Genomic DNA, 16562 nt, shown 5'->3' with positions numbered 1-16562 from the left:
TAAATATGTACATATAAGTACATTTCTTCGCCCTAATCCATTGCAATCAGTATACCTAGTGTAAATAAATTCGATTTTGAAACGTGACGTACGCGTTTGCGTTTAGTCTCATTTTGTATTGGATTTAGAAAGAGCGCGCCAAGCGGGACGTTTTGGAAACTCAAAATCCTATACAAAATGAGACTTAACGCAAACGCCTTCGTCACGTTATGATGTCGATAAAATTTACACTAGGGGTACAGGTGAAAAAATGTATACGTACATATTTATGAACTCGACTGTAACTATAAGTTAGAAGTTGGGTTGGATGAGCACTACCGTTATCTTAAGAGGAAAGTGGACGACAACTTCTCTTTAAAAAAGGAGGTAATCATTTACCTCTCTCCATACATATAATTATATAAGGTTTTCTATATAAGGTGCTGACAAATTAAGTAACCAATATTTTAACAGCTGAAAGTATAGCGATAAGTACTGAAGTATAAGATGGCTCCTGAGATACAAGTATTATAGGTTTTATTATACTGTTTGGGGGAAAATTGGAAATCAAATTTGCTACGTAAAAACAACCTGTTAATGAGATAATTAAATGAGACCTCATTTAACAGTTCTAGAACCCCTTTTACCTAACTCTTAACTGGCCACTCCACGTTGATAAATCAAATAACCTTTTTGATCGTTAAATGAAAACAGAAAAAATCATGGGAAAAGTTTTCTTAATTTCTATTTAAAGTTGTTTTAATGTAAAGTAGGTATACCATCTCTTAAAATATCGGTAACTAATTTGTTAGCACCTTATATAGAAACCCGGTGGAACTGATCATATGCGAACTTTGTTTTGGTACTACGTTGTATTAATACTACGTCGGTGGCAAACAAGCATACGGAGCGGTCAACGGTAACCAGTCTCCGTAGCCTATGTACGCCTGCAACTCCAGAGGAGTTACATGCGCGTTGCCGACCCTAAACCCGCCCCCCTCGTTGAGCTCTGGCAACCTTACTAACCGGCGGGAACACAAGTAACACAACACTATGAGTAGGGTCTAGTGTTATTTGGCTGCTGTATTCTGTAAGGTGGAGGTACTTTCCCAGTTGGGCTCTGCTCTAGATCTGGAATGACATCCACTGGCTGTGCCCTACCACACAAAGCGAGATGTCATTCACAATGCCCATACCTCTCTTAAAACTTATAATATATCGAACTTTGCACTCAACGCGTTTTTAACGGAAATATTCTTAATAAAATTGTTCATTATGCATCAAAAACTAGCATAAAAGTATAGTACAACTCTCAGTGGACTCGCATCAAGACCAACCTGTTTAGTTGTCTGGTGGCTTGCGCAAACAGCGCACGCGCACGTTCACCGCATAATTGCGCGCGAGTGTCTGTTTTGTTTACGAGTGGATGATCTTGTGCTAAATATTCTGTGAAAGAGGGGTGATTTTGAGGAGTTCTATTAGTGTAAGTTTTGTTTTGTTGGGTTGTGGTGTTTTGATCTGAATGTCATTGATCGAGCGATCAATATGTCATTTTAAAAGTTGATGAGCCTTTGATAGTAATTCATTTAGGGAATATAAGATCTAGGGTTACCTGACTTGATTATTTTATTATTACAAGCTTTTATTTAACTTAACGTAAGTATGTATGTTTGTACGGGTCAAATCTTGCAAGATAAATTAGACCCACTTCCCGGTTTCCTATGAAACTGAAAATTTCCATGCATATGTAAGTCGGGTGACAATTAAATATTATGGTACCATCGAGCTGATCTGATGATGGAAACAGGAGGTGGACATAGAAACTCTGTGAGAAACCTAATTGTCTCGATGATTATTAGTTGCTTGTGGAAAGAAAGTAAAAATTTGTACCAAAAATGATTTTTTGGCAAAAAAAAATTACAAACAAATCCTCTTCGACAACGTTCTCGATCCATACGTCACAATTTATAAAATTTTGTGCTGAAGCTATATTTTATAATTTATTTTGTTGTTGTTGTTTATGTTATGATGTTGTTTTTCCTTGATTGTTATTGACCTTCACCTTATTTAATTACCATATGAATCTATATATACCTGTATGTTTACCCCCAAGGCAAAAAGAGGGGTGTTATGTGTTTGACCCCAATGTCTGTCAGTCTGTCTGTGGCATCGTAGCTCTCAAACGGATGTACTGATTTTGATGCGGTTTTGTTTTACGTGAAAGCGAGTTTCATGCGGTGGTTCTTGACTATGTTTGCTGAAAATCAATCCAGCAGTTTGAAGAGTATCAGTTCTTTTCCAAACTGATGTAAGGCATTTATATATATTATTATTCTACGACAAAATCGAAATATTTGAAAATATCAACTTTGATAAGGGATGTTTATACGAGACTCTTTGACGTTTTTAGTGTTTGAGTTGAGTTTTGATTCCTTTACCTAATTGCTATTTAATTGAAAGGCAAATGATTATATCAATTCTTTTGTTCGAAAGCCAGATTTAGGGTATAGAGATTTATCTAATAGCAAGTTATTTAGTTGCATTGACAAGTAATTTTTATTTATTTACTGTACCTTTCGTTTGCCTGATGTTGTTTCAAGAATAATTTCCTCATTATCACAAAATACCCAACCTCTTAGCTGCCCAGACGCCTATAAAAAGGTCTCCTGCTCCACAGTTCCATTTTGATATAGATTTGAATCATTAAGAAGCAACAGGAGTGGTTCTCCATACAAACATATTCGACTGTCTCCTCCGTGGTTTTTGAAGTTAGATCAATGATTTTTTCAACACAGATTATTATTATTTATATCTGTGTCAGACACTTTTTCCTTTTTTAGATATTTTGTTTCTTAGCCCCTCGCATTCTTAGACAAGGATCCGTGCATGAGAATTTAAATCTATTGTTTTAAATGTCACTTATTCAATGATCAATTTTTACAGACCGCATACGAGGGGTTAAAGGCGCTAATGCACTTCTAATATTCGCAAAATGGCCTAATTTACTAAGCCGCAAAGAGAAACATGGTATTCAAAACTGACATCAATTAGCCTACAAAGCAACAGTCCAAGACAGATAATTTCATTACCATGTACCTAGATCTCAAAATTTCGTTAAGTTTTGGAGGAGGAAACATTCGAGTACGAAACATCGTTTTTTGAGATTTTTAAGCAGGATTTTTTGCCACACTTAGCGTTGTCCTTATCGCACTAGTTTTAGGAGCCGTTCCGTTAGCGAGACCGATATATTCACCTAAAATATTTAAATCGCTCATATTTCAACAACAACACTCTTTTAACAAGAGTCTAAGTGTTGTAGAATACTAGTAATATTAGTAGTATATAAGCAGTTTTCGATATATTCACGGTAGGCGCACTTAGACAGCACGGCGCACTTCCCCTACCTCACCTTACATACCCTTAGAATTTGGCTCTAAGATAATTGTTTTTACAACATTAAAGAATTTTTTAATTATATAAACATGATGACATTGGTGATTTGAAAAATGTTTTGTTTTTAAGTTTTTTGTATTCTTGTTATTTGGCATAATTTTAACTTGACATGGCTCATAAATATAAATGTATTGTGAATTAATGTATTGTGTAAATAGATTAATGTTGTATTGTTATCAGGATAATTTTTAATTTTGCATGCCGGATCAAGGTGGAACAGTTATTAACTCAATTTTAAGACCTGTAACTAACCATTTTCTGCAAATAAATTAATCTAAATCTATCAATAATTATCATTCCATGCAAAGTCGCGGACAGCAGCTACTATTGTTTATATCGGAATACTAGCTTTTTCCCGTGACTTCGTTTGGGTGGAATTTCTAATTTGTGTAGCTTATTTATCAATCCGTGTTTTATCGAAATCCCGTACAAACTTCCATCCCCCTTTCACCCCCTAATGAGATGGCAAATTGATCAAAAATGCATAAACATTCTTTATTTTTTACGAAAAGTTAAAAGTATAGTCTTTTAGGGTTCCGTACCCAAAGGGTCAAACGGGACCCTATTACTGAGACTCCGCTGTCCGTCCGTTCGTCCGTCTGTCACCAGGCTGTATCTCATGACCCGTGATAGTTAGCCAGTTGAAATTTCTACAGATTATGTATTTCTGTTGCCGCTATAACAACAAATACTAAAAACAGAATAAAATAAATATTTCTTTCCAATCTTGAGTTTCTCATCCAATCACCGAAGTTAAGCAACGTCGAGCGGGGTCAGTACTTGGATGGGTGACCGTTCTTATAGATAATGGTACGGTACGGAAAATGGTACGGTTTTTTTAAAGAAATTATTGATTCCTTTTCTCATACCAAAAGCTCCACTCCATCACATTTTTTGGGGACAAAAAACAAGACAACGATTATAATTTATAATTTTGACCCAAGTAAGTCGTCGTAACACCGAAAAATAAATGTTAGAAAACATTTGAACTTCAAATAACCTGACCGCTGGCTCGGAAAAGCCATTTATAATTTATTAGGGACAAGATACTAGGCAGTGCTATAGTATGTTTTTTTAACTATGAAGTATTTGTCCATGGGAAATAATATGCAACACTCATTTGTTTTTGCCTAGAAAATGTATGACGTAGTAGTTTATAGTTTATATAAACAGACTATAGAAAGATGATGAGTAAAAGTTTTATTACTGGCGGTGTTGTGGCGTTGAACACAATAATTTAAAGATTAAATATAAGGAGTGATGGCACAAGACGTATTTTATTAAATAACTGCTGCGTAATACAGCCAATGCGAAACGATGCTTAACAACCGCGATTATAGATGCAGAAGAAATAAGCATAACCCCACTTTTACTATCCGCTTCGGCAAATACTTTGGATTGTAAGGTGCATTATAGTAACTTCGAAAACGAGGTAAGTCAAAGTCAAAAGCATTTATTGCAAACATATTCCTTAATAATACTTAATATGTAGGTACCCTACAAGGGCGCAGCATTTGCTTACTTTAAGCATAATATTCAAACGTTTATTTAATATAAAATGGAACAAAGTTGTTTATATAGATATTTCTAATGATATGATACCTCATAATAAAATTCCTGCACCGTATTGGTTCGTTAAAGGACAAGAACACTCGAAAGCTCAAATCAAAGGGTTAACAGCAAAACTGCTAAGAAGCTTCTAGGGCTCAAAAGACACAAAACCTGCGAGGTGACCAGAATATTGACTGGACACTGTAAGTTGAACAAACATATGTTTCAAATTGGAAAGAAACAAGATGCGACATGCAGGTTCAGCCAGAAGTCAAAGGAGACTGAAATGCATAATCTCTGTTCCTGTGGATCACTAATGTCAACTATGAGGTACAGAACATTACGGCCCAAAGAATCTGGAATTTCCTGGATTCAACGGGCATCAGTAATGAACTTTAAAGGCCCGTCACAATAGATCACTGCCTGGTCGACGTGGCACTCAAAGGCCCACAAAACCCCAAATAATAATAGGTAATTGTTACGCGATTTTTTGAATAGTTTTGGGTTTTCGATTTGTTTTATTGATTGCGGTATTTTATTAAAGATTTTTATACACATCATGTGTGGTCCGGAATGAAATATTTTTCAACTAGAAGTAGACAAGGAATGGTAGTTATTTTGATGGAGACTTAATGGTTTTGTATGGCGTTGTAAGTACAAAGTTTCAGAGCAATCTAGCTAGTCGTTTTAAAATTAATAAATTAATAAAATAAATAAATTAATTAGACACTTCATGGGTGACAATAATTCTGGCGCAGGATAGGGCTCGGTGCATTATTGAATATGTACTTACGAGTACAGGATTCAACTACTAACTTATTTTTGTAAAAATGAATCTCATATACATATAGATCTGTTCTTATACTGTAGGAACTTGTTTGTGTAAATTAAAATGGGCAAAAACTTTTTATAATTTATTGTATTTCTATAAGTGAGAACCTGTAATTGGCTCTGTAATTCTATTGGAAGTTCTAGATATATATAGCGCTGTTGGTTTTCCATATACTAAAATAAAAAATAAAATAAAAATTAAATGATAGCGTAACTACGTTTATATGGAGAACCGAGCTTACTGGGGACCTTATAATATTTATTTATTTATACTACTTGTTCATAACCGAACACAATTTTATATTGAAACTCTTTAAGTTTTTATACTCTATTGTCTAGAAGTCTATGGAAAGAAAAGAAGACGAACAGAAGAAGAATTTGACTTGTCAATGAAATAAAAAATGTTATAGTTTTGGTGTAGTTAAAATAAAATGATGAAGAATTAAAGTGAGTTGTTTTAATGTGGAGACACGGTCAGGACCAGGACCCCTTCTATCCATATTGTCTCGCACATAAAATTGGTCCTTCGAAAATTGGTCCAAGGTTGAAGGTTGAACTTTGACCGAAAATTGGTCCTAAGATTTATGAGAAGATTGTGGAGTTGGATGGAGATACAGTGAGTTGCAGAAGGAAAATACAGTTAAAGAAGTTACGTGAGTTGTAAAGAAGAAATACGATATTCGTCGTAAGTTAGAAGCTGAAAAGTTAAAAGAAAATTGCAATTTGCAAATATTTGAAGTTAGAAGTTAAAACAATTTTCAAGATTTTCGTCATTCGTCATTTCGCCAAAATTACAATTATCGTTCCGAAGAAATATCACTTGAAATTTGCGCTAGTAAGTACTAAAATAAAATGTATAATCGAATATGATGTCCAAAGAAGAATCAGTTCTTGCGGTGTCACACGGAGTACGCGGTTCGAGTACACTTTGTTCCCCGTCGCGGTAGGGCGACCTGCGGTGCAGAACTTGCTGCGCTTCGGTCTTCAACGCGCTGCGAGTATCCGAACGTGAGCGGGGCAACGACCGCTGCCGTCCTCAACCGTCAGAATTGTCAGCGGCGCATGGTTTTGTTTGTGATTGAAATTTTTCGCGGCGTTTCATAGGCGGGCGTTTAACATGTAAATTGTGTAAATTTTGTTAAGTTCATAGTTGGATAAGCTGGAAGATTGTAGTACGAGTGCTTTATACAAATTTGTAAATATATTTAGGTGCAAAATGGCTCAGTTGAAAGAACTAAAAGCCAATCGTGGCTACGTCAAAGGCGCCATCAGTCGCATTGAAACATTTTGCATCTCGGATGATTTTTCAACATCATCAATTGAAGTGCTCACTCAAAAAAAAGAGAGATTAATTAAGGCCTTCGGCGACTACGAGTCTTGTAATCGGGCTATCTTAGCTACAGAGCCAGACGATAGCGAATCTTACGAAGCATACGAAACTAAGTATGATTTATGCCTAGCGATGATTAATACGCGTTTAAAACCTGCGACACAGACTATTAGCCATGGCACTGCATCTTCCGAGCTACAATCAGGTAAGTTTAAAAAACTTCCTCCCATTCATATTAAAAGTTTTGATGGGGAGAATGTGATGGACTATCATCCATTCATGAATATGTTTAAGGCAGTCATCCATATGGATACAAAATTAAGTTACTGCGAAAAATTTTACTATTTAAGGTCATTTTTGGCAGGTGGGGCATTAGACTTAATAAAGCATTTAATGCTTACTGAAGAAAACTATGAGGTCGCTTTGAAACTTCTTGATGATAGGTACAACAATATACCAAAAATTGTTAACTTTCATGTAAATAGTATTCTTGACATGCCAGTTTTAACAAAATGTACAGCTTCTGGGCTGCGCTCAATAGTGTCAACTCTAAATATGCATCTTGCAGCGTTAAAAAACTTGAATGAAAAAGTTGAGTTCTGGGATACTATATTAGTCAATATTTTGGCTAGGAAGATTGATTCGTACACTTATCGTGGATTTCATCTTGAGCGTGATTTGAAAGAGGTTCCTAAATTGTGTGAATTCCTTACCTTCCTAGAAAAAAGAGCAATCGCATTGGAAGCCACAACAACAGAGGAGCCTAAGAAGCCGTTGAGATCTGCTGTGAGTGCAGCAGCTGCTACTGGAGTTTCATGTAAGTATTGCCAAGATTCTCATAGAATATATCAATGTGCCAAGTTTAAGTTGCTCTCTTATAAGGAGCGATGTGAGTTTGTGGATACAAACAATTTGTGTAAATTGTGTCTCAATGGTCATCAAGGTAGGTGTTTGTTGAGATTAAAATGTGCAACATGTCATGAATTACACAATACTCTGTTGCATTCGACAAATAAAGGTAAGGTAACTAATGTTTCCTTGACTGATGAACCCTCTCAGAATGTAAATAATAATTCTAAGTCTGATGATTGTTGTCTGCCTACCGACTCATCCATAAATGTGAGTTTGTCTGCTAGACCTAGGAATGCAAGTGTATTGCTTCCGACAATAATTGTGAATTTGAAGAAAAAAGATGGTACATTTATTCGTGCTAGAGCTCTTCTAGACTCATGCTCACAGGTACATTTTGTTAGTGAGAAGCTGATTAAGGAAGTAGGCATTTGTACATATAATTCTGATGAGGTAGTGACTGGTGTGTGTGAAAGAGATAATAATATTGCACAAAAAGCGGATTTAGTTGTTTATTCTACTGTAGGTGACCTTAAAGTCAATGTGTCATGCTGTGCGACTAGGAAGATTACTTGTGCCCTTCCGCAGCAAACATTTGACACTTCTCAGTTCAATATTCCATCTTATGCTCAGTTGGCTGATGAGAAGTTCAATGAATCAAGTGAAAATTCACTATTATTAGGAGCTGACGTCTTTTTCCAGGCGTTCCAGTATGTGTGCCGACAGCTCACACCTGTGGGTCCGTATTTGGTGAAGACAAGATTTGGTCATATAGTAGGCGGGAGGCTGCCCTTCCCTGCAGGCAAGAAGTCGATAAGTAACTATTGTGTTACATCTAAAGGTAATCCTTTTGATTTTAATGTAGTGGAGGATGATTTACAACCACCCTTCCCATGTGTCAAACAAGGTGATGATTCTCAACCTTCTGAAAACATTGTTGATATAATGTCTAAGTTTTGGGAGTGTGAAAAGGTACCTGATATTATTAAGGAAACAGGTACAGAGGCTGAGCAGGCTGAACAGATTTTTCAAGAGTCTGTCGAATTAGAAGATGAAAGATTCACAGTAGCCTTGCCTGTGAAGGTTGAGTTGGATAAGTTAGATTTAGGTGATTCTTTCAGTAGCGCCTTGCAACGATTTTTCAATTTAGAAAAGCGGTTTTCGCGGGATTTAGAGTTGAGTCAAAAATATAAAAAGTTCATACATGATTATATTGACCAAGGCCATGCCAAATATTTTGACATGTCTAATTATGACTTAGGTGCTGGTAATGTCATGTTTCTGCCACACCACCCTGTAATTAGCTCCAGTAAAACGACACCTGTTAGAGCTGTCTTTGATCCTGGTGCTGTCACAAAGAATGGTAAATGGTCCGGTGGTTCAAAAGGATCTCTTTGAAATTCTGATTTTGTTCAGAACATTCAAGTATGTATTATTGTGTGACATAAAGGCTATGTATCGCCAAATTTTTATTGAGGATAAGTATCGTTGTTTGCAAAATATCTTGTGGCGCGATTCTCCTGACGAGTCAGTCAAATGTGTACATTCTGCGTTCTTGGCATGTAGGTGTTTGTTAGAATTAGCTCAGAGATACGAGAGTCAATATCCTTTGGCTTCGTTCGTGTTGAAGTACACGTGTTATATTGATGATATTCAGTGCGGTTCTAATAATTTAGATGAGCTTGTTCAGATGAAAAAGGAGTTGATTGATTTAATGAAATTGGCTAGTTTGTCTCTTCACAAATGGTGTTCTAATAACCAAGAAATTTTAAACGACATACCGGTTGAATTGCATCAACTTGATAATAAGAGCTTTGATAAAAATAATGAATATGTTAAAACTCTTGGATTGATATATGACGTCATTACAGATACCCTCAACATGCAGTGTCCTGTTAAAAAGGTTCAAGAAAAGTATACGAAGCGTCAGATGCTTTAGGATTGTGTGGCCCTGTGTTAATGCAGGCAAAGATATTGATGCAGCAGGTTTGGTTTGAATCGTTAAAATGGGATGAGTTTTTACCCCAAGATCTTAATAAAAAATGGGTTTACCTTGCAAATAGTTTAGTTCAAATGTCATGCATCTCGATAGCTAGAAATATCAATGTTCAAGGAGCGCAATCGTTAGAATTAGTGGGATTTTCTGATGCTTCTAATGCTGCTCATGGGTGTTGTTAGTACTTACGTGTAATTGATGCTGACAACAAGGTTTCGGTGAATCTTTTGTGCTCAAAATCGCGCATCAATTCCAAGAATAAATGCCCTGCTACTTGCTATTCTAGCTCGGAAGGTGTATACTGCTCTGTTCTTAAAATACACAGTGAGTACTCATCTTTACAGTGACTCCATGATTTTGCTAGCTTGGTTAAAAACATTGCCGGTATAGCGTAACATGTACGTAGGTAACAGAGTTGATAAAATTCATAAGCTAACCTCTGGCTTTGAATGGCATTATGACAACTGATACTTTTTTAGGGTGTCTTAAGAGATTTATATCTAATAAAATATATTGTGACAATGCGGCCTATTATAAAGGCGCAGAGAATGTTTTTAAGGAATTGTATGACCTTAAAGTTCCACTAATCACCAATCATCTGTGGTTGACTATACCAATTCAGAAAGAATATCCTTTCATTTTATTCCTTCTTATTCCCCAGTTTTTGGTGGTTTGTGGGAAGCAGTGATTAAAAAAGTGATATATCACATGAAACGTGTAATTGGTAATACCGTGTTCACCTATGAGCAAATGTACACGATTTTGGTTCAATTTGAAGCTATATTAAATTCTAGGCCGTTGACCCCAATGTCTAGGGATCCTAGTGATATGACCTATTTAACTCCTGGACATTTTCTCACTGGTAGCTCACTGACGTCTTATCCAGAAACGGATATTAGAGATGTAAATGTAGGTAGATTAAGTTTTTGGAAACAATGTGTTCAATTGCAACAACATTTTTGGCGGCAATGGCATAAGCAATATTTGGTTATGCTGCAGAGTAGGCCAAAGTGGAGAAATGAGTCTCCTAACTTAGAAATAGGTACTTTAGTTTTGTTGAGGGAAGATAATACCTCTCCATTGTGTTGGCCAGTAGGTCGAATTGTTGATGTTCAACCTGGTAAAGATGGTAGGGTTCGAGCTTTGCATGTAAAAAACGCAAAGGGTTCCATTGTTAAAACGAGTGTTACCAAGGTGTGTCCCTTACCAATTGATTATAGTTAGATAAAAGTGTCTCGTTTATTTGATTATTATTTGACGTTAATGTAGGAGTTAGTTAACGTATAACTTGTTCATTTTTAACATTGTAGCTGTTGTTTTTTGGCTTAGTCCCCAACATGTTCATAACCGAACACAATTTTATATTGAAACTCTTTAAGTTTTTATACTCTATTGTCTAGAAGTCTATGGAAAGAAAAGAAGACGAACAGAAGAAGAATTTGACTTGTCAATGAAATAAAAAATGTTATAGTTTTGGTGTAGTTAAAATAAAATGATGAAGAATTAAAGTGAGTTGTTTTAATGTGGAGACACGGTCAGGACCAGGACCCCTTCTATCCATATTGTCTCGCACACTACTTACTCGACAGTACCGTGAAGGACACTACAAAATGATTATAGTGATGGTTATACTATCAATACTATCATACATATGTATAGAATAATGTTAATAGTCACTAGTTAAGTCGTTATAATTACTGATTTTATTACTTAGGTAGGAAGAACTTACGTGAATACAATCTAGAAATATACGTTTTTACGGCGCATTTTATTATTAGTTACCACACTGATTATAATAGTTATTTGTTTTACAGCTAATTTGTTGTTTAACAGCTCATGCTAGTATTGAAACCCGAGTAAGAGAAAGATTCCAAAGTTGAACCACGAGTGTAGCGAAACGCAATTTTTTCACCACACCAACGCGAGGGGAATATTAACTGTAAAACGTGAAACTAAATCAAACGAAATCAAATCCAAATTAACTTAGGAGTCAATTCTACCAGCAAACATAAGGAAACAACTCAAAAAATGCATCAAATTACCAATTGCCACACATGTGGATAAAATGCCATTTTCTTAACACTTTTTAGACAATTAAAAGAGCCTTTTGAGCTGGAGTGAAAATATAATTGTTATAGTTAAGATTATTATTTATAAATCGCTTTTGCTAAATTTAGAACCATAACTTCATATCCATAAAATATTTAAAGCGTACACTTTTTTGCCGCACAGAAGTACATCTAATTATTATTTATACTTAAACATTAAGCTAAAACAAAGTCGTTACTTTATTATGCAGTAGTGAGAATTTATTTCAAACACAACAGCTATGTAATGACCTTTTTTGCGGCAGTCGTGCAAAAAAGGCCTTTTATGCATTAATTTACAAAATTGTTGATGAATTATTAAGTTGACCGTGACCTGAAGCCACGTAATTTGAGAATATATAAACAATAGTTTAATGGTACTGTCGACATACCATTCTCGTACCGTTTGACAAAAAGACATGTCTCTATAAGTATGTACAACAATTATTAAACACAACCATCATCTAAAATATCTAAATCCACAGCGCAGGCTTCGTCAAAAGCGTAGGTTACTAAACGGAATCCGCAAAAAAACTTCGTCCAATTTACATAAATGATAATCCGCCACAGGCTTCGTCAAAAATGTAGATAAAATCCGCAACAAGCTTCGTCCAACAACCTAACACTACCTATGCCTCACGTTGATCCCCGAGACGACACGTACCCGGCGCGATATTCCAATAATACTGGCCGCAACACCGCGCAGTACTAAGTGATATTTGTTGGACCAGGTGCAACAACAACAATTACAATTGTGGTAGAACAACTACATTGTAATAAGAAATTAAAAACACGAACTGTACTCTATATTCTATTACTTTTGAAAAAAGAATTCCATGGTGGCAGATACTTTTGACGCGTTGTTTCAACCGATACTTTTGATGCTGACTGTGTCTTTATTTATTTTTAATAAACAGCAGAGCATCGCATTCCCGGTATTGTACTTATTTTATTTCAATTCTCCGAGAATCCACAGGCCAAGCAGAGATTGAAGATGACGAGATTAGTAAGAATTTACATGGGTTTAAAAGGTTTTGTTTTCTGCATGACTGACAGCGCATTCCACATTTTAGACTAGGAGGATTTTTTTTTTAAGTATTGAGAAATGAAACTTCAAGTAAGGAATATGATATGTGTACGTGGGGATATAGGTATCGAATTTATTTATATACGCGTGTTTATAAAAACGCGTTACTCATAATGGGGGGAAAAATCCCAAAAAACTTGTAAAAATATTGTGGTTTGCCACAACTGCAATCATTATTACGGGTTTGTTTTTAATGATCATGATCATGAATCAGTTCAATATGATCGAGTATAGGATGAGTTCAATACCCACCCAATGACCCAAGATTAGACAAACTAAAACAACTTTAAACAACGGGTCACTCACGAATTTTATTTCACTTCATAACGAAGAGCTTCAAGCGTCGGTCTGCAAGCGCGTGCTCCACGCGTTGGCAGACCGACGCAGATTTAATTTTAATATATTTTTATATTTCTGTCTCTCACGGAAGTATTGTTAGTAAAACTAACAAAAGATTTTTTATTTTAGACATATTAACGAAAAACTACGAAACTTTATTTCAAAAATGTATACACTTATATACATTTTTAGCATAGCATCTAAACTAAACTAAAACGCAATAATGTCATGAAAAACATGCAGACATCAGTTTTACTATTCATTCTAACCACGTGTATCAATTACACTCTTATTAAAATTGTTCGATTTATTAACTTTTCTTATAATACATGTAGGTACTTAGTTTTAGAATATGTACGTATAATTAGTGATTGTGTATGCAACATGTAAGTGCAGGCAATTATGGCGTGGAATCGTGTTGGCCCCCGAGGCCGTTGGCTATAGTAGGATTAATGTAAGAATTTATTTTTGATAGTTATGAATTGAACCTTATATATGTACCTACATGAAGATAAGACCTAGCGTTCCTTCAAGTTTCTTTTGGTTGAACTTAATTTAAAATATAATTGAAGAAATATTTTTGTACCGTATTTATAACTTATTAGCAACCAGACGAACCATCTTACCTATATAGTGGTTTTATGTTAAACATTACACATAAACTTACGATTGGGCGGATTTTCCAAGTCTCTTCTTCTTAGTCGTATACTCTTGTCAGAGTAGTCGTGGTCATTGCGGTCGTTGTACGGCTTTTTTCGCTGTTTCTATCGCTTGTTTTGAGATTTTCCAAGTACAGATCGATATTTGACCGACCGACTAGGCAAAGCCCGTAGCCAAAAATTTCAATTTTGAAGTTTGTCTGAAAAGTTAGGAACTTCGAAGTATGACTAAAAATACTTCAGTCAAAGGCCTAAATTGGAATTTCTTTCGGGGTTTTCCCGAAGTCTTTGATCAAACCTAGGATAAACCTAGGATGATTCCGGGAAGAGACTGCATACGACCTTTGACTATACATGTATATGTATATATTGTATATGTATATATACTAGGTAATAATTTAAGTATTTCTAAAAACCAAAGTTCTTCATTAGGATGTACTTAGCTTATGGATTTTTTTCGTGAGTAAGTTGAATCTAGAAAAAACATTTTTTCGTTTTTGAGTTAATTGACTAAGTTCACGGAATTTATTAAAAATACAGTCAGCAGCTCAAACAATTATGTGAACGCATTATTGTTTAAATTTATATGCACAATGCACATGACTGATTATTACGTTTTTGTGTTGCTGATTTCTTGCGTCAGTTTGAAACTGGAGTTTATTTATACCTATACTTAGCTGGGCTATTCCACGCAATAACAAAATTTCATTCCGTGTTCCTTTTTAATGGTGAAAATTTAAGTGATAAATGAAAATTTAAGGAACAATAAATTACACATACAACTTGGGAAGACAAGTTAACACTTAATACGAAACAGGAATAAGTAAAAACTACATTACTATCGAAGTTATAGTAATACGTTTTTGGCGTCTTCTAAATAGTCTGATATTTTAGAATATCCTTTATACACAACTTCCGTTTGACGACTGATTTAAATTAACTCAATGGCAAAATTTGTAAAAACGAACATATGAATGATTTACTTATTTTATGAAGTCTATAGTTACATATAGTAGGTAACAAGTTTAAATAATAAACACCAATTACCCCAAATAGGATGCCGCGTAGCCATTACAAGGCGACGTACGTGACGTACGTAGGTCTGACACACAGACACCTCTACCCGTACCATGAGTCACTGACAGTGTCAAAACTGACATATACGCTATCGAGAACGTAATTTTCTTTCTATACATCTCCAGAGATCCATAGAAAGTAAGTTCTCGATAACGTTTATGTCTATGCCGATCTGGTGGTAGCCACACTCAAAAATTAGACGGATTACATAGGACAATCGATGTCAGTACACATAAGCGCCAGTATAAACTTAGTATGGGAGAGGTATCGCTTCTTTATGTTGAGCACACAATTATGAATTTATGACCAATACTGGTGTACAAAAAAATATCTTTATTTCAGAACATTAATTTCATAAATAATTGTTAGTTCGTAAATGAGATACATTTCGTTATTGCTATATGTTAGTATATTCAAATATTTCCAAAACATAACTATAAATAACTGTTAATGAAATCAAAATTTATAGTAAAATATAAATTAATGTAAATGATGAATATATAATAATAATTAATAATAAATATGTATGTGTGTATGTATAAGTATTATAAATATTTACAAAAATTAAGCTTTAGGGCTATACGTGAATTGTTAAAATATATATACTTAACTATATATAAAATGGTGTAGAATACAACCCAGTGAAGTAGCTCGAATAGTAACATTACAAGTAAAATTGCACCTACTCGTATGTGTGGCGACCTCGTGTTTGTAAACGTATTAAGGATGACTCACGCTAGAACGGTCCGGGCCTGGGCCCTAGAAAGCATCACCTGTCATAGAAAAAGAAGTATCGGAAGCCTCAATGTCTGTGGATAACACGACACTGATTTTCAGGGCACCCAGAAAAAAAGGAGTTAGTATACACTTCTACTTATTACTCAATTGCTGCACACAACATAAATGCACCTGACAATCTTAGATCCTCATAGCGTAGGTATTAAATGTAATAATTGCTAGGCAAAATAATGACATGGGTAAAACCATGAGTGGGCAGAAACATGTGAAACGACGTAAAACTAAAAACAAATATTACGTATATAACCAGTTTATTCAAGTGCAATGCAAATCTGTCCTAATGCCTATACATATAGAATTTGTAAAGGTTTTACTTTACTCGCATAGGTAATTCCAGTTGAATAAATATTGGCGGTTTTGATACCCTTTTTGGCCTTTCATTGAAGTCCAATTGGATGCGATCGTTATTTTTCTCGAACTTGCAATGAAATGTTGACATGACTTACTTCAAATTAGGTCCGGAAATACTACGTATCCACGTATACGTACGGTGCTATGAGTGAAGTTGATATGTAAAGGAATTCCA

General features: G+C 35.2%; 2 protein-coding genes across 2 annotated transcripts in view; both read left to right on the top strand.

Annotated features, from left to right (window-relative positions):
* The first annotated feature begins 812 nt into the window (after positions 1 to 812).
* The window catches only part of LOC133524800 (phospholipid-transporting ATPase ABCA7-like), a 66774-nt gene continuing 51024 nt past the window's right edge, over positions 813 to 16562 (top strand). Inside the window, exon 1 of the mRNA XM_061860945.1 lies at positions 813 to 1462. The gene's annotated coding sequence lies outside the window, so the exon portion shown is untranslated. The remainder of the gene's footprint in view (positions 1463 to 16562) is intronic.
* On the top strand, positions 6704 to 9518 carry LOC133524795 (uncharacterized). Its single transcript, XM_061860938.1, has 3 exons — positions 6704 to 7349; positions 7866 to 7961; positions 8696 to 9518. Exons 1-3 carry the CDS (start codon positions 7031 to 7033, stop codon positions 8812 to 8814), a joined length of 534 nt encoding a protein of 177 aa, XP_061716922.1. The 5' UTR covers positions 6704 to 7030; the 3' UTR covers positions 8815 to 9518.

This window comes from Cydia pomonella, chromosome 14 (genome assembly GCF_033807575.1).
Source record: "Cydia pomonella isolate Wapato2018A chromosome 14, ilCydPomo1, whole genome shotgun sequence".
Classification (NCBI taxonomy): domain Eukaryota; kingdom Metazoa; phylum Arthropoda; class Insecta; order Lepidoptera; family Tortricidae; genus Cydia; species Cydia pomonella.
The sequence above is the reverse complement of the archived record's forward strand: the minus strand, read 5'-3'. Positions and strand labels throughout refer to the sequence as shown.